This window comes from Cinclus cinclus, chromosome 4 (genome assembly GCF_963662255.1).
Source record: "Cinclus cinclus chromosome 4, bCinCin1.1, whole genome shotgun sequence".
Classification (NCBI taxonomy): Eukaryota; Metazoa; Chordata; class Aves; order Passeriformes; family Cinclidae; genus Cinclus; species Cinclus cinclus.
The window spans coordinates 7532224-7550326 of NC_085049.1; the positions used below are offsets into that span (position 1 = coordinate 7532224).

General features: G+C 41.9%; 1 protein-coding gene across 3 annotated transcripts in view; it reads right to left on the reverse strand.

The window, feature by feature from the left end:
• Nucleotides 1–398: 398 nt before the first annotated feature.
• Nucleotides 399–18103, reverse strand: part of ABCD2 (ATP binding cassette subfamily D member 2) — a 39225-nt gene continuing 21520 nt past the window's right edge. For 2 of the 3 annotated variants that reach the window (XM_062491599.1, XM_062491596.1), the window contains 4 exons: nt 11085–11230; nt 4527–4611; nt 3686–3811; nt 399–2088 (listed from right to left, as the gene is read on the reverse strand). In XM_062491599.1, coding sequence (XP_062347583.1) covers nt 1878–2088; nt 3686–3811; nt 4527–4611; nt 11085–11230 — 568 coding nt within the window. In that variant the 3' untranslated portion in view covers nt 399–1877. The remainder of the gene's footprint in view (nt 2089–3685; nt 3812–4526; nt 4612–11084; nt 11231–18103) is intronic. The other variant, XM_062491598.1, reaches the window with a different exon arrangement.

Consider the following 18103-nt stretch of genomic DNA (forward strand, 5'->3'; position numbering starts at 1 on the left):
ACATCTTATTATCTTGAACCTTAATTTTTCAGCCCTTTCAAAGATTCCTAGGAGCATTCCTTTCTGTATCAGTGAGATGTCTCAGGGGGCTCTACAGAAAAAAACTAATGAAAGGAACCAACTGTTGTCACCAGGGTAAGTTACAGGGTAACATTCAAGCCACAGGCTCTGGAGGGAGCAGACTTGCTCCATTTTCAGGTGCAAATGCCATACGGAACAGCAAGCTGAGCACACTGAGAAGGAATGTGAGCTGATGGTTAGTGCACTGGACTGGGACTTGACAGATGGAATTAATTCACCTTTCTCTTGTTCTTGATGCAATCAGAAAAAAGAAACAGTTTATATTAACTTCAGGGTGCTCAAACATTTCTAGCTCAGCCCCTAAAATATTTCTCCTCTCCAAACTGTTTATGCACTGCCTCTCTCAGACTAAGAATCCCAGACAGAAATCTTCTAAGGAATCACACTTCTGGGAAAAAAAAAGAACCAACAAACTTCTGGATTGCTACATCTTGGCTAAGGTTCATTTACCCACTTGCAAAGCCTCTTACCCCTCTGGATCTTCACTCCTGAGCTTGCTCTTGCAGTCAGAGAGAACAGAAGCTCTTAAATACATTCACATCTTTAATTCTCCAGCTTTTGCATTCAGGAAGGCACTCAGGCCAGCACTGTCTCAGAAGTTTTGTTAAAGCACCTTCTGACTGATTGGGGACCTGAACTGAAAAGCTGATGGTACAATCAGTGAGTGCATCTGAAAGCAAGGCTGTTAACCAGTGCATTTGCTCACAGGGAGGACAATGTTCAGTCACTCCACCAAAATATGGCAAGTATATTCATTAGTAGTTACCAAATGCTCTAACTTTTCACCGACCTTTTTAAGTGCTGAGCATTTCATTTGGCAGGACAGTCATGTCTGAGAATTCAGCATATTGTTAGAAACTGCCATTTCCTTCTCCTACAGTCCTTCCCATCACAAAGTGTCTCATGGAAAAAACAAGTGTCTATACTGTGATTATGCCAATAGAGGAACTGGGTTAGATATGGATGCCAGCTGGATTAGACCCCTAGACCAGATGAATGATTTAGTCAAGTGAAAACTAAATCACTTGATGCCAGGCCCAGTGCTCCATCGGCACCACCAGAGGTTACCAAGGAAGGGACTTAAATAATCCCCCAAAGGAACTGATGCATCATGAAGGGCAAAGAGCCCCTGAAACTATGTGTAATGGCATAAAGTACAAGTATATTACATGTTCAGCTCTGTCCCTTCTTCTCTGTCATGAGGGCAGTGGGTTGCTCAGGCAGTTGTCTTCTGGTCAGCCTATTACATTATTTCCTATGGAAATGCAGGTAAAGGCATGTATACTATTCAGTAGGAGAACAGAAGTCTTGTTTTACATGGACTGAGAGAATGTTTCTTATACCCAAACGAGATTTTTGCATGCATCTCCATACTCACCCAGATGCTGCCCCTGCTGTGCTCCATGCCTGAGTGTCATGCCCGGTTGCTCTGCGTAGCAGGCACGTCATACGCACACAGTGACCTGGTACAAGAGCACATTCTGCAGGCAAAAATTCACCTGTAAAACCTAAGTGGGCTGGTCATTTCTTGCAGTGAATTGGGCTTTCACTAGGAATTAATGTAAGCCGTAATGACTAATCTTATACTCTGTGCACTTGCTTATTTTCACAGTTCAACCACTTTCCTCCTTAATACTAAAACACTAAAGTCTTACATAGCATTCAGAGCATTATTTTCTGCTGGCTGTGTTTTGCTATGCTCTAAGCCTCTGTCACAATGCATGCAAAGGATAATGGCTGAATTTGTAATGCTTTCAACTAAAAAAATACTTTTAAAAACATAAACCATAAATTATTTATTCCTCTTTGTCCATCGTTTTAAGCACTGAATCTTCTCCCAGGATTTTACACAGTTCGTTCAGTCTCTGCTGCATTTTAGGAATTCCTGCGAGCTGGGATTCCAGTCTCTGTTTTTCCTCACTCAGTGATAAACGGATAGCAGTGTCCAGCTGCTCGAAACGCCAGCCGCCTTGTCCATCAAACTGCAGCAGGTGAGTGTGGTACTTCCTGCAGCAGAAATCAGAACATCAGTAATGGCCCAGGGAACAGATGGCTCGTTTTTACATGCAAATTTAGATGTATGTGTCTCTTTTCAAAGGTGCCTCTCAGGAATTTGAGCTGTCCACTTTTGGATCACTGGGTAAGACTTTTTTATTTCAATGACTGTCATCCTAGGACACTTCCATGAGAGATTTGGGTATTTCAAAGCCTGTCACCAGGACTGCCCCAGGCTGATAATGAAATTTGGCAGGTGCCAGCTGGAAGCAACAGCACTGGTGTGGGCTCCCAGCTGGGGCAGTCATTGCCTCTGCAGCCCCCAAGGGGCTCTGAGCTCCTCACCTGCTGGGATGCTGGCAGGAGTGGGCAGCAGGACCATGGAAGGTCCACTCATCACCTGCTGTCCCTGGCCAAGGTGGTGGCCCCCTCTTACTGCCTCCTTCTTAGAAACACTGTGGCTACAGTTGTCTTCACTACAACTCCATCAGATGCCTTTTTCCCCCAGGAGCTAGAACAGCAGCATCGGACAAAGTTCATTTCTCCCTCAGGAATTCTAGTCCCCGTTTATTTTATTTACTTCCCTTTCTGACAAATTTCTTACCTCCTTAGCAGCAAATACAGTGAGGCAGGCATGATGCACCTGATCCTACTGACAAAACTCAAGTTTGTTCAATTACACCTCAGTTTGTTCCCCTGTGTTTTTTAAGGCTGGCTAAAGGCAACTTTACTCCTAAAACATAGCTCAGTTTGCAAGGGGCCAAAATAAAAGTCTAAGTAGGAGTCATAGATCTTTCAGTGAGTATCAGGGTGTGTGCATTGAAAATATTCAAAGGTGTACATGTGGAGTTTGTCAAGACCTGAAAAAACATTTTTCAGGAGGTGCCAGAGGAAGAGCAGAGAGTTACCTCAGAGCTGCTGGTATGACTGTGGAATTTATCACTGTAAACTATGGAAGGTAAAATGCATCATAAAACACTGATCATAAATCCTATCCAGGGAATGTGACAGTTTTAATAAACTCAATGGCTTATGGGACTGAAAGAGAGTTATCTCCAGACTAATATTCACCACTTCTTACATATTATCCTTTGTGATACCAAATGCTTAACCCATCCATCTATTTCTCCTCCACCAAACTCCCAAAAACCCAAGAAGCTAAATGCTGCAGATAGAGGACACAACTGTTAAAAAAGCAGACATAGTATTCCTATAGAAGAACAAAGTATAGCTGAACCACTTGCCATCTTTCCCATCTTTTCCCTGCACTGGTAAACCTCCCCAGGACACCTCACGTATCTAGTCACCTCTACAGAATAACCTGGTGATACCTGTTGTGGCTGTGGTATAGACTAATTAATTACCTCTTAGACATCTGCCTATTAATAACTGAAACACGTTAAAAAAATAAGAGGGATGAATAAACACCTTTCAAAGAATGAAAAAAAAAATCCATGCTATATTAATTTACACCACTACTGTTGTAGACAACTTATCTTAGAAACTGCAGTAGATATTGACTAAACAACTGTCCCAGTACAAAGAATAAAGGCCAATCCACTGCTTGTCAGGGAGCTAAAAGCAATGATAAAGCCCTGAATATACTTACCAAAGAGATGGTCTGTGTGTTATGGAAAGCAGGGATATCCCAGCAGCTTTTGCAGCTTGGAATATCTTTCCTTCAACATCAATGCTTACAGCACTTGTACATTCATCCAGCAATGCATATTTCGGCCTTTTAAAAGCAGATAAAGAGCATTACTCTTCCAGGTTTTGGACAGCATTCCCATGTACAAGGTTTAATTGAAAGAACAACAGGAAGTAGAGAGCTGTTTTTGCCAGACAGCTGTCTTATTTACAGCTGGAAGCTGGCTAGAAACATGAAGTTTCCATGCATTATTCAGGTGAAAAGACAACTTCCAGGAAAAATGGGCTGTATTTCCTGGCCCATTCGAGTACACAATGATCTAACTTCTATGTCCCAGCCTGACCTAGTATTATTTTGTACTCTCATCAAGTAATGCAGTAGCTAAAGCCAACTCGGACCTTCCAATCCACTGCTGTGTAAAGACTGGGCTGTCTTTGTGTGCTTGTAGTCTTCAAAATCAAAAGGTTAAGGAGCTTGGCTTTCAAACTCCCAGAGCTTCCTGCAACAGTCCATCACACTTCAGCAACATTTGTAGGAGGGAAGATGTTTGTGCCTGAGATGTTAAAGAAAGAAATACCTGAAAAAAATAATGCTGTGTTGCCAAATGCAAAGCTTAAAAAGCATTATCCAAACCAAAGGCAGAGTTTGTATGAATAAACAACAAGATTTATGCAGGTCCTATGCTAGACAGTGTTGCATATTGCATACAGATTATAGCCTACCACTGCTCAAACTAACAGGAAATCTGCAAAGCTCTTTCTCATTTTCAAATGCTTCTTAGAGAATGAACCATAACACTTACTTGTGGTAAAACATCCGGGCCATGCCCATCCTTTGTTTTTCCCCTCCTGATAAGACATCTTTCCAATCCATGACTGCATCCCAACCTTTTTAAAAAAATGCAAACAAAATGAGTCAGGACAATATAAGTTTATGAAGGAAATGCAGCTTCACTTGCAACACCTCTGCAATCTGTAACCAAAATCATAAAGAGCATTTCAGCTGCAGAAGAGACAGCTCACACTACTGAATCATATCTTCTGAAATACCTCAATGCCTATCCACTGGCAATCAACTGAAAAAATGTCCCTTATATTGTGACAATTTTGAAAGCGGAATTTAGACTTTTTGGTCACATAGATATTGTCAAAAACCTATTCTTACCACCTCCCTGAAAAAAACCTCTTTGACCTGTATATAACTAGTAATTCTATACTGTCATATTTGTTTCATGGAACAATTCTCAATTTTTTCTTGAAAGGTATGAGTGGAAATTTAAAAGCAAGGTAAAATAAATAAAGTGCAAAAAATAAAGAACAGTGTCAGACTGCATCACTACCGTAGGCCAAGAAAACTGACAGAAAACCCAAGAGAAACACAACTGCAGACATAGGGATGTGTCTTTGCCCTAAACCAGGACAAACAGGGTATTCTTATTTAATATTCTGCATGATCTCTAATTGATTTATTTCTTTATCACTTTCATGTACATGCAACAGGAGCATGAGGCATTTTATCTGTGATCTTACAGCAGACTGGTGTTCTGGGAGTACTTGGGCATGATTAATTCCTCCTACTGAAAAAAATAAATTAACAAATTACCTTACTGAAAATAAGTTTTCAGTCAAACTATTCAGGTGGATAGAGCAGCAAAAATAGACGAGTTTTCAAAAAGAAGAGTGTGGCTGTTGCAAAAAATCTGATAAGAAATTTTTCTCAACAGATCATCTATTCATGAGACAAGCAGCTGAAGCAGGGCTGAGAGGAAGAGAACATTTTTTCAGACCAGCCCCAGAAATACTGTAACTAAAAAGTTAATAACACAGCCAAAATCCCTTTTCTGCCACTGCCAAACTTAAAATAAATATTTGCCAGTAAAGACTATAAATAAGATAAAGCAAGGAAGGTGGGCTGTGTTATTTCTGATACCTGAACAAATGTGAGACAATGGGGCTTGTGAAGGTGCAGGAGGCTTGGTACAGCTCTGCCTGTGCTTGGTGCTATACCCGGGCTTGGCAGGACTGAACAAAACATCAATAAAACATCTGAGGAGGGGCTGTGTGACCAAAACCAGCAATTGATAATGACAGAGACTAAATTTCAATATCTTGCTCCCCATAAAATTAGAAAATATGATTTTTAAAGAAATATTTATAAAGTAAGTTTTAAAACCCAGGCATATTCAAGAAAGACATAATCTTTAGTGATCCTATAGTTTTTCCCTATTTTCCCTCCATTCTTGTTTAAGGATGCCAGTGGGTACCCTCCCAGGAGCACATACAGTGCTTTCTATGAGCAGGCTCCCAACAAAGATGGAATTGTGTAGTGATTAACTGAATCACTATTTGGATATGCTCTGGTAAAGGGAACAGACACACACAGGCTGCTCTTGCTGAGCAGTCCCAGTGCTGGGACCTCACAGAGAGCTGGAGTGCTGTTCTACCAATACCTTGAGCTTCCAAAAAGCACTGTTAAACACCTGGAGCACTCCCTTTTGGCAAAGGGCTCAAGCAAGGGATGGGAACCATTCTTCAAAAAAAGCCATAGAAACAACTGTGCTTCTGAAGACAACATTCAGGCTGCTGCTTATGTTCTGTTATTTTTAAGCTGAGAACACAGACGAGCTTCAGGACCTGGATCTGAGCTAGGGTGTGGGTGGGTGTGCATGTGTGCACATGTGCCTGGGGAAGCAGTGCCTGTGTTCACACAGTTTCTTCCTGATCAGCTCGTTTATAAAGGCTTATTAAAAGACAAAAAGGGAATGAAGTTCAAAAAGAAGCATCCTCTTGTCAGCAAAACAATCCTATTATTTACTCTAAAGGTGTAAGATTTAACATCCATTTACCAGGATACAATGGTCATCTCTGTGGTCACTTCCACTTACTTCTAAATGAATATAACATGTGCATTTTATCTCTTCCTGCCTAGTAGCCTCCCTGAACTCTCCTATTTTCCATGTGGAATGCCTCAAACAACATATAAGGAAGTGTGCAATTTTATATTATCCCTTAAAAAAATTCTTTTCTAACACCTAAATAATTTCATCTGAACACTTAGGCATTATAACTCACACAAAACTGAATCCCTTCCTATCTGTGAACAATAGTGCACCTATGTGTCTCTTGTTTCTTCCTGCCGACATGGCACAGGTCACTGAAGGTACTTAAGTGTTCTGGAAATATCAGCCAAGTCAGTGCCTTAGGTCACCCATAACTACATCCACTTCAGAAATGAAGAAATGAAATGGTTCGCCCATGAATGCAGCACAAATCTCCCCATAAGTGCAAGCACAATCCTGGCTTTCAGAGTCCCAACTCCTTGCCCACCTTCTTGTTATGGCTTTTGCAGCCAGTAAGACAAAGAGCATATTTAAAAGAGCATATGCGCAGGGGTGCAGTAACAGCAGCAGAAATACATACAGCTGCCAGCAAAAAACTAGTGATAGCTTCAGGATAGCAGCATTTCATTTTCTTGCATGGCTTCTTTTAGAATTCCTTTAATCGCCATTTTCTGAAGGAAAATGCAAGCTGTATCTGAAAAAAATCCAAATGGGTTACCCCTGGGATCCATAGCCCTCTGTATCCTTCATCCTTGTGAATCCTTGCATTTTCATGCAACACTGAGCATCCAGCTGCCATGAAAAGATAAGCTTAACAGTTCCTTTTTCAGATCTACATTCCAATGCACTTTATCTGACAAGGGGCTGAAGGACAGAAGAAAGGCTAGCACAGCAGACCACAGCTGGAGTGTTCACCTGGGCCGAGTTTTTGGGCATGGAAACTTTTTTCACAGCTTATGTAAAGAGAGCCCAGTGCTGTGCAGGATGAACATGCAAAGGACAACCTGGAGCTGAGCAAGGAACAAAGAGACCATTGATTCCATGAGCCCCAGCTCAGCATGACACTGCAGGGATTTGTGTCCCTGGATTTCAGAGGCACTGGAAAAGCTGGCAGAGCTCCCCAGAGTTCCTACTGGTACCAGTAGCAAAAGCAAATCCAGAGCTAAAGCGACCAGATGAAATAATCTCAGACAGAGGAAATGGGTTTGTCCATCTGTTTATACATGACCTAGCACAAAGGCTCCCTGGACAACACCCAAAGATATGACAAACGCTCAAAATAATGAGGAACAATTATAATCTGGGGTGCTGAGAAACCATAAACAGGTTGAACTTGCTCAGTAATGTCATCAGCCCCAACCGGACAGGCCCAGTCACGCGTGGAGGCAGCTCCATGGCCTCATGGCTCCTCTGGTGTGACAGGCTGCTGGCAGCCCAGGGCTGCATCTCCACTGACACTTGCTAAATATACACAGATTGTGAAAGCAGGAACTACTTTATGTATATGTACTGCATTCCAAGCTTTTAGCCCTCATTTCTGGACATGCTTTTTCACCATACATGCTGAATAGAGCCTTCATTTTGCATGAAATTATGGTTCTGGTAGAGCTAACGACTTTGACTGGGGGCACCTTAGAGATAATAAAAAGGTAAACAGCAAAACAGCATTGTCTAATATCCAGGTGGTGAGAAAACCATTAGTGTGGGGCTCCAGTGCAAAGGGGCTACTGCCAACAACCACTTCACTGTGTTCATCAAGGGCTTGGGCTCAGGAACATCCAGAACACCAGACTGGTGGATTGTTTTGGTGGATTTGATGTACACTGTTGATACTGACTGAAAAATGTTTCATGAAGGTAACACGAAAGCTAAATGCCAAACTGGGCTATTTATTTTACTTACTTCTAACTGTGTCAAACCTTAATGCTAGAAAAAGAGAGGAATTTCTGTTGTTGGCAGCAGCAGAAACAACATCAGACAACGCTTGGAATGCGGTGATCCTTGTGCTGTTGCAATGTGGAAGTAATTCAGCTAGAAATAACAACGTCATGTCAGAACAAATAATTTGAGTCAAAGTTGTGCACCTCTGGCTTCATCTGGCTTTTCCATAACTGCCCACAAGGAGCAGAACACAAAACTGCAAAGCATCAGATTATATGCACATTACATCCACGATGAATTAAAACACAAGAGGTTTATATGAGGTTTTTCATTACTGCAGAAAGAAAAAGGTCCCATTTTTAATAAAAATATTTTTAGTTTAAAAATATGATTTTAAGCAAAAGAAAAAAAATTGGAATGAAAAAAAACTAGTCTATGTATAAACATAAAATGTCAAGTGTTTACTTCCAGCAAGTATTTCTCTGTCTTGCTGGTTCAAAAAACCCCAGAACATAAGTCTTTGTCCCAGACCAGGGCAGTTTTAAAAATATTTAAATATATGAAATCCGTGTAATGTGTCAAATCATATGTCACAGATTTCCTCTCTGCTCCTACCTTGGCACTTGTCTCCTGCAAATGCCCAAGAAGAAAAGGGAACAAGTAAGTATATTCTGGTCCTAAGAACTTCCTGGTATGTGGTAATCCCTTTCCCTGCTTTCCGGCTTTAGCCACTTCTGTCACTTTAGATCACAAAGCACCTAAATACACATTTTTTCCTTACATTTGCACAGTGTGCCCATATCCTGAGCTTCAGTATAGCACCAGTGAACATTAACAGTGTCCTCTAGACTTTATAATAGATTGTGTTTGTTGTGCATGTGCAGTCAGACAGGCAGAAGAGCAAGAACAGGGTCAGCAATAAATATAGTCTTTGTTGTGGAAAGCAGTATGAGACTGATCCAAACCTGGGGTTTCAGTGACTGCAGCCAAGGCATCTTGGCCACGGGGCACAGTGACTGCCCCATCAGCAGTTACACGCTCCAGCTGCAGGGTCAGAAACCACAACCATGTGCACTCAGAGACTGCTGGGGGGTGGCTTTGGCCACCAAGGGTCAAGTGCTGTGCAGTCCAACCACAAGTACCAGTACAAAGTGAATGCACACACTCCACAGTGACTTCTTGCCACTGAAAATTTAACTGCTCTTCCTTTTCCAGCTGCCCATTCCAGCATTCCTGCTTGTTCTTCTGCAATCTGAGCACCTCAATTAGTGAAGTAAGTGACTCAGGAATACTAACAGGAACAGCTGTAGTTTCAGTGTAGGAAGGAAAGGCCTTCTCTGCAATTGTTCTGGTCACTGAGCTTAGCTCTGCCTACTTTTTCTTGTGTTCAGAATCAGATTTGAATAATAACGTGAATCAGAATGATGGCAGATTCTTATTTTCTACTGCAACAGTCATTATTACTTTCTTAACAAAGAAGCATTAACCCATGATGGAGAAGTATCTTTAGGTATACACCTGCTGTTTCAACTCTGAAGCATCCACACATACTTAATAATAATAATAATAATAATAATAATAATAATAATAATAATAATAATAAAGACAGCATCTCTTTCTTTAACAGAACAACAGGCTGCCATCCAGGAATGGGAATTTAGACACTGTCTTGGGATTCACAGTGGCTGAAGCACTACTCTGTGTTGTCAGAACAATCCTGAGACCCACTAAGCACACACAAGGCAAAGTACCTGATCAAAACCAGCACTGACAGCTGGCAAAGAAAGGCAGGGTACGTTGAGCACACCCCTTAAAGGGGTTTGAAGATCCTTTTGCTTCTCTCTAAATGTTATCAACTTTGTCCTATGTCTGTTTTAAAAGCATAATAATGGGGAGGAAACTGAAACTAGAGATTGGTGTCTGATAGGAACAAAAGGATAAAAATTATTGCTGTGCTCGGGGCGGGGGGCGGGGGGGGAAGCCATGAAATGCTCCAGTTCCGTAGATACAAAAGAAACCTTTAGCATCTTGACATTTATAGTGCCAGTATATATATATATACACACACACTGTCCCCACCTCTGAGAACAAACAACACTGAGAACACATGGCAACTTAAACAGCAAGCAGTAGATGGCAACATTCTACTGCCAGCTAGTGTTCTAGTGTTGCTTGGTTATTTTAAACTTGTTTTTACTCTGGTGGGGTGGTCTCAGACACTCCTTCTCATGGCACATAGTCCTGCTGACCCCACAAACTAGGGAGGTGAAAGCAGAACTGACTCTCTTTTTGTTCACATGCTTACAAGTAGATGTAGTCCATGAAATTACACTTTTTAAAGTCAGGTTACAGTTCTTATGAAAATCAAGGATGGTAAATGATCCCACAATACCAGGAAAAGACTGGCCATCACAAGGTAGTGAGGATGTTCAGCTTGGCAGGGATTTACTGAGGAGGGGAGGAGCACTCAGCTCCTCTCCCTCTTAGCATCAGAAGGAACAACCATGTGTCTGTGCAGCTCTCACAGCCATAAAGGTCTAAATCCAATTTTGCCAGTTCAGTTAGTAAAGTTCAGTCACACTAAGACACACACGCAAGAAATGGATTTTGTAAAGTTTTAAACAAAAATATGCGATTTACCTCCTTCTCTTTGAACTATGTGGTACAGATGCACCATATGCAGAATAGACTCCAGATCTTGATCTTGGTAGCCTTTCTCATGCATGTCTTCCACTGAGTCTGGATAGATGACTTGATCTCGTAGTGTTCCAATGGACATGTAGGGCCTGAGGAGCAACACGGGGAAACTGGTAATCTGAGGATGGCTACAAGTGAGCACATCTTGCTGATGCTCTATGAACAGAGTATAAGGCTTTAAACACTATGTTGCTAAAACTGGATTTATCCAGTGGGTGCATTGTGGGTGAGCATTTTTCTAAACTTACCTTAGGGACAACATATTGTTTCCATAATAGTTGATTACATGATAACAACGAGGGTAGTGTTAGCATGAAAACACAATGACAGGCAGAATAAATATCCATAGCCCATTTTGAATGCTTTCACTTGGAATCAGCAGAGCTATCCTGTATTCAAGGTTTGGTACTCTTAAGAGGTTTAGAAACTGATTTAAACACACACAAGTTAAAATCAAGTTGCAACAAAATCATTGTGGCTCAAACTGGTAAAGAATTCCATGGTGCAGCAGGAGACACACAAGTCAGACAAGAAAACACTGGAAACTTTCTTTGCACTGAAAACCTTCTCTCTCTACTACTCTGGAGAGTAGCAGAATTCAGACTGGGCATAACTTAGCTAGCTCAACAAGCCAGTGCACCACGTCTGAATTGCAAAGTAGCACACATTAAAGGGGCTGGTTGCCTTAAACTTCCCAGTACCAGCCTCCCTTTGCCAAGTACAAGGCTGTGCTGTATGTAAAGCAACTTCTTAGTCACAGTATTTCCAGATCAGGTAATACCATCTTGTCTAGTACTAAAACAAGCTGTCTCCAATTTGAAGCCAGAGTTCCCAGTCATGGCTGAGGAATGGCTATGGCCAATTGCCACAATGTCATGAGCTGTGCCCAGCCTCTGGTGCAGCCCAGGACCCCAAAATCCTCCTAGTCTCAAAACAAAGAAAACTGAAAGAATAGCTTCACAGCTCTCTAGAAGATATCAGGCCACTCCGGATAGGACAGCAAAGGCAGCCTAAGAAAAATCTACTTGACCATTTCCTTTGCTGGTCTAAGCATTTCTTGTGAAGGACAAATAGCCATCCTGTCCCACAGACACTGCTGATAGCTCTAGGAAACTGGAAACACCACAGGAACAGTCTGTGGGATTTTAAGTTTGGAAGGAAAGTCAGAGCCAAAGAACAGTCAGGCTCCAGACTCTGTCCTGCTTTCTGTGCCAAGTGTTCCACAACTCCCTCTGGGTTCATCTGCTAAAACAATACCAGTCTTATTAAAGCCATAGTGCCAGGGGATGGTGATAGAGAGGAGCAGTCAAAACTGGGCCAGCAGTCAGGAGGCTTCCAGGCAGCTTGCTCTTGCCACCAAGAACTGCTTCCAACAACTTCACAGTGCGTTAAAAAGCAGTCAGTTTTCTTCCCTGAAAAGCTCTGGACCTCCAGGTGGGAAGGTCTCAGTCATGCAGAGGCTTTGCCTAGCAGAAACATGTAATATCTCAGCAGATTTCTTCCCTTCCCTTCCCTTGGAGGTGTCTGCAGAAGGGTGGATCTATCCACTGTTATTCTGAGAGTCCCTAAAATATACCATAAAGTAATATGAAGGAACTCACAGTGCAACAAATGAAGAATTACAGAACTAAAGCTGCCATATAAACAAACTAAAATTCACATGCAAGCTGGCATCAGCTGCATTGGTTTCAGTGCTGCAAACATCCACAGTGAACTGTCTGTACCTGCCTGTGGCTAAACTACTTTCACCACCAACTGGGTGAGGATGGGAAGGGCAGGGGATCTGAACTCTTTGCAAATATTTGGTCATCTCTGTGTTGTGGCAAGCAACCAGATAGAGGAAAACCAGAACCACAACTCAAATACGAGCACTGCTTACTCCTCTTCGCTCATTGTTCTGCTCTGTGCTTATTGTGCCAATAGTGCTGTTCTGGGCTGCTCCATCACCAAGTGCAGTGAACCACTTACATTAACTGTGATATTGCAAAATTTCAACTCTAAACATGAAGTAACTTCATGAAGTAATGAGCTATTACATATCCACAATGATCTCCATCTAAAATCCCAAAGGGCTTGACTTCTGGCATGTGTAGAAATCACTTCACTTGCTCCAGACTGCTGCCACCTCTGGGACAGAAGAGCAACTCCACCAGGGATCAGAAAGGTTTAAATCAGTGGGTAAGACTGTGTAATTTAGGTGAAGCTGCAGGTAGGGCAAGAAGGACAGTTACCTATCATATAATTTGTCTGGGGTTTAATACCTTACTCTTGTGAAGTATGATCCTGTAATGACTAGCAGCTCTGAGATTTAACCTATGGCAAAACAGGGAAAGCAATGCTCAAACGCCCTGTGCCAGGACACTTGGTGCCATGCTGTTTACTGATTCACCAGCACTGCTTCCTGACACAGATGGATTTTCCCTCTGGCCTCCCAGCTAAACACACCAGTACTACCAAGCATGCCTAGTTTGTAAAAATTAGAGAAAAGCCCAGCTGGCAGTGGAGTAACAAACCCCATCAATTACTAACTAGCAGAAAATAAGAATGGCTTACAAGGAAACTGCTGTTAAGAGGCCAGAACCATGTGTCCAAAGAGAGAGTTACTGGAAAGAGCCTAATTATATACTGTACCAGTCAGAGTCCTCAACTGGAAGGAGGGAGACTTTAGTACCATCTTTTTTTCCCCGGTGCTCTCGAAGATGAAATCCAGTAACTACCCTAACCCTTCAGTAGCATTGTAAAAACATTTAACGGGGGCTCTAATCTTTTTTAGGTTCCTGCTCTCAGGAGAGATAAATGGGTTTAACATTTAGCTCTCAGTTTGGCACCTAAGCTGCACTAAGTGGCAGAAGACAAGACATAGATTTATATGTAGAGATTTCTATAGATTAACTCTAGGTGGCTCCCTTTACCTACTACATAGATATTTTGGACCATTTTCCAAAAACTCAAAATCTCTGCCTGACCACCTAGGGGATCGCCCCATATTTGAATTTTCTATCACCTTGTTTGCCAAGATCATAATTTTATGAGCTGCTATACTTTTTCTGGAATCACCTCAGCAGAACTCCAGCTGTTGCAATGCTCCTGTCTTAGATTAATAGTAAAAATTCCAGTTTTCACCAACAGCAAATCTTGATCATCAGTGATCAACAAGAAACAACAGCCTCCACTAATTAAAGTAACTGAATTCTTAATAATTCTTCCATGACATTAATAAAATAAACAGGGGGAATAAAAAGATGGCACCATTACTACAAATTTGAGAAAATAAAATGTCTTGAATGAATGTGAATTAAAATCTTTTTAAGTAGTGTTGTATCCACTGCTCTCAAACAGAAAGTGCTATCACCAAATAGTTAAACAATAAATAACATTTATCAAAATTTAAAAAAAAAACCCAAACAAAACAGGCTGTTTCTTTATCACACTGTGTCTAGTTCAAGGGATTTTAGGACCAGCTACAGTTTCAGTAACTGTTCTAAATAACTAAATAATTTATCTGTCTTTAAACAACCCTACACTGAACTTTGCTCTCCCCTCATACAGAACTAGCCACAAACATCTTCTAAATATTTCACATAGATCAGTTACCTAGTGGCAAATCCTACCAGAGCACTAAAGACCATAATGCCAAGGAATATAGTTAACAGGAAATGAAATGCACAGTATGAAAGGCTGAATTCTCAGTGCATTTAATTAGAATCTTGTATCAAAGGCCAAAAAAATCACATTAATCACTCTGCGGGTTTTTTGTTTTGTTTCTGCAAAAAAGATGTGAACTTTTCTACAAGAAAACAATCTAAGAGCAAGTAACAACCTGAAAGGTAAAAGAAGCCTTTAAAGTTCTATTCATACTCAGGTTTCATCTCATGATTTTTCACTATTACCAAAATGATCGACAGAATATTTCTAGAACTGGTCAGATGGCAAAAAATGTTTAAGGTGAGCAATTCATGCCATTATTCAGTTCTGTCTGTTTGTATCTTGTGATAGGCAGAGAACACACAACAACACATGTATAATTAAAATCAAACCCCAAACAATTTCTACAGAATTTTAGCAGCTAATGCATTCTGAAATAACTATACCACCTGCAATGAATCAATCAAATGAAGAGCAAATACTCTCCTCATCTTAAAGAACCTCTGGCAGTACAGTTGATAAAAGGATTATCTGGATGAATGATCATGAAGATCAATCAACTGAAGAAAGAACAATGAGCTGTTCTGGACATGATTCTAGCCTGTCAGTCCCACCACGCATTCTCCAGCCTAAGAGGTGTCACAGCAGTGTAACACAATGAGCAAGGCAGTTTCTCTCTTCTAGAACGATCCCAAATTATTCACAATTTTGTAGATGAGAAGTGACACCTTATTTCACAGGGAAGTGTAGACAGCAAAGCCTCTAGAACAAAGGCTGGTTTTGCTCTGGATTTCTATAGTACTTAGTTGTCCATGGAGTAACTTTTTCCATGCACTGTTCTATGAATGCTCATGTATTCATGTAGTGTGTCTGCAGTGCAACACCTGCCAGCAAGTGAGAAGCCACACACTGCACTGGCTTCCTTCTCTTATCTGCTGTGTAACACTGCATTACACTGGACAGAACATGACAGACATAATAGACACCCACCATGTATATGAAAACATGGAACATTATTATAGACATTTTATAAGAATTATTGGTATGTGACACGGCTGTTCAAGGGAGCTGCAGTAATAAGCAGAAACTGAGATTGATGGGGTATAATTAATGCAAGATGTCAGGCAAATAACCAAGCCCAGAAAAGTCTTCCCTCTTGGGAAAGCCACACTCCCATCTAAGCTAGGCAGGTGCACACATGATGAACTGAAGAAAAAAATCCCACCTGCCACATTCTCCCATGAGACCATGACATAATTAATGGCTAAAGATCAATGAAGTGAAAACCCAGTGTTGTGGGTACTACTCTGCATTGTCAGCAGAAGAGACTCAACTCACTTAGAAGTTATTCAGGTAAGTCTGAGCTAGTTACCCCTGGCCCTCTTTGAAGGCAATGGTGTCCTCTAGTGAACTGGTCCTAGGACACAGGCCAAGCATCTGCAGTGACCCCAGCTGCAGGACTGTTGATCATTATGGAGCTGGTGATCTGTGCAAGAGCTGAGTGACCCTGAGTGACCACGGGGCTGTGTGTGCACTGTGCTGGCTTGTGCTGCACATACAGCTTGGCCTTCAGGCCTGTGCTGCACTGCACTCCTGGGTGCAGGATAAACTCTGTCAGCTAATCCTCACCAAGGAGCCTGCAAGCAGCTCCCACCTGGCACCAGCAGTTACACTGCCAGCTTGTCCTCGTCTTTATCTTGAAGTGAAGCAGCATGTTCTCATGATAACATCCTTCAGTCTGACAGCAGAAGTGACAAATGACACTGTTTACTCCTAAGAAAATCCTACCAGAGTGCTCAAGACCTTAGTGCCAAGGAACCTTAGCAACAGATGGGCCCAAGTGTAGCATATGCTGTGCTGTGACTAGAGGTCTGTCTGATGCTGCACAATGCTGAGCTCCTGGGATTCCAGTACCTCAGAACTGGTGAAGGGACTGGAGCAGCTCTCCTAGGAGGAAAGAGACCTGGGGGTGTTTAGTCTGGAAAAGTCTCAAAGGAATCTTATCAACTTATATAAATATCTGAAGGGAGGGTTCAAAGAGGACAGAGCTGGGCCCTTCTCACTGGTGTCTAGTGACAGGATCAGAGCTAATGCGCACAAACTGAAACAAGAGATGTCATATGAGCATCTGGAAACAATTTTTTACTGTGAGGGTGATCAGGTACTGAGGCAAGTTTCCCAGAGGCTAGGGAATCTCCATCCTTGGAGATACTCAAAAGCCATCTGGACATGGTCTTGGGCAAACAGGTTTAGCCTGCAGGCAGTCAAACACAGAACTAGAACCTAAGAAATGTGTCAGAGTGAGCAGACCATGGAGGAGCTGGGGAGAAAGCTGAATGACCCTGGAGATGGGACACCATTCTGGAGTTCTGGAGTCCAGGAGACAGGGGCAGGCAAATGGCAAAGCCTAAAGGGCACGGGAATAACTGCTACCTTCTCCTCAGGAAAGAAGCACTGGCTATGTCTACCACCTGGATTTTTAAAAGCATAAGGCACCATAATGGAGTTTCTGATTGAAAACTAGTAGCAAGGAGGAGAAAGGACTTACTCCCAGGGAAGTTGATACCAGCTGTTATTAGAGCTTTCAGCTGTCCTTCCCTTACAAAAGCCAGCATCCTTTTAGTCATTTCATATCAAGCCTTTTATGTCAGTGCTGATTACGTAGCTGATGCTTCCCAGTGCTTCCCATTGTTACGGAACCAAATTGTTGCTCATTACTTGATATGCATAAGGCATTTGAAGCAGGCTTTATCATGCTCCTAGGTAAAATATTACCGAAATAGCAAACAGCTGCCATTCTGTTCATCTGTCAAAGAGCCTTTGTTGCACAGTTGCAGGGCAGGTGCATTAGCTGAATGTAACTGCTCGAGCTGGACAGAGTAATGGGAGCTTAGTGCAGAAACTAGGTCATGTAAATGCAAGCACCAGATTACTCCCTAACATGCAACTTTGTCTGTACCACTGCTAAGCTACACAGAGTTCTCAGTTAACCTCTAGGTGAATTTGTTCCCCTTGTACTGCTATCAAAACTAAATTTTAAAGGCAAAAGAAGTTGTGGATACCCCATTCCTATAAATGTTCAAGGCGAGGCTGGACAGGCCTTTGTGCAACATGGTCTACTGGAAGGTGTCCCTGCTTATGGCAAGGGGTTGGAACTGGATGGTTTTAAAGGCCCCTTTTATTCCAAGGCATGCTATGATGTTATGAGCTGCTTGTATCAGCAAAATGAACCTAACACTGATTAAATAGGTTGTCATTGTTTTGCAGGATAGATCCTATAAACACCAGCCATGTATTCAGTTCTTACAATCTATTAA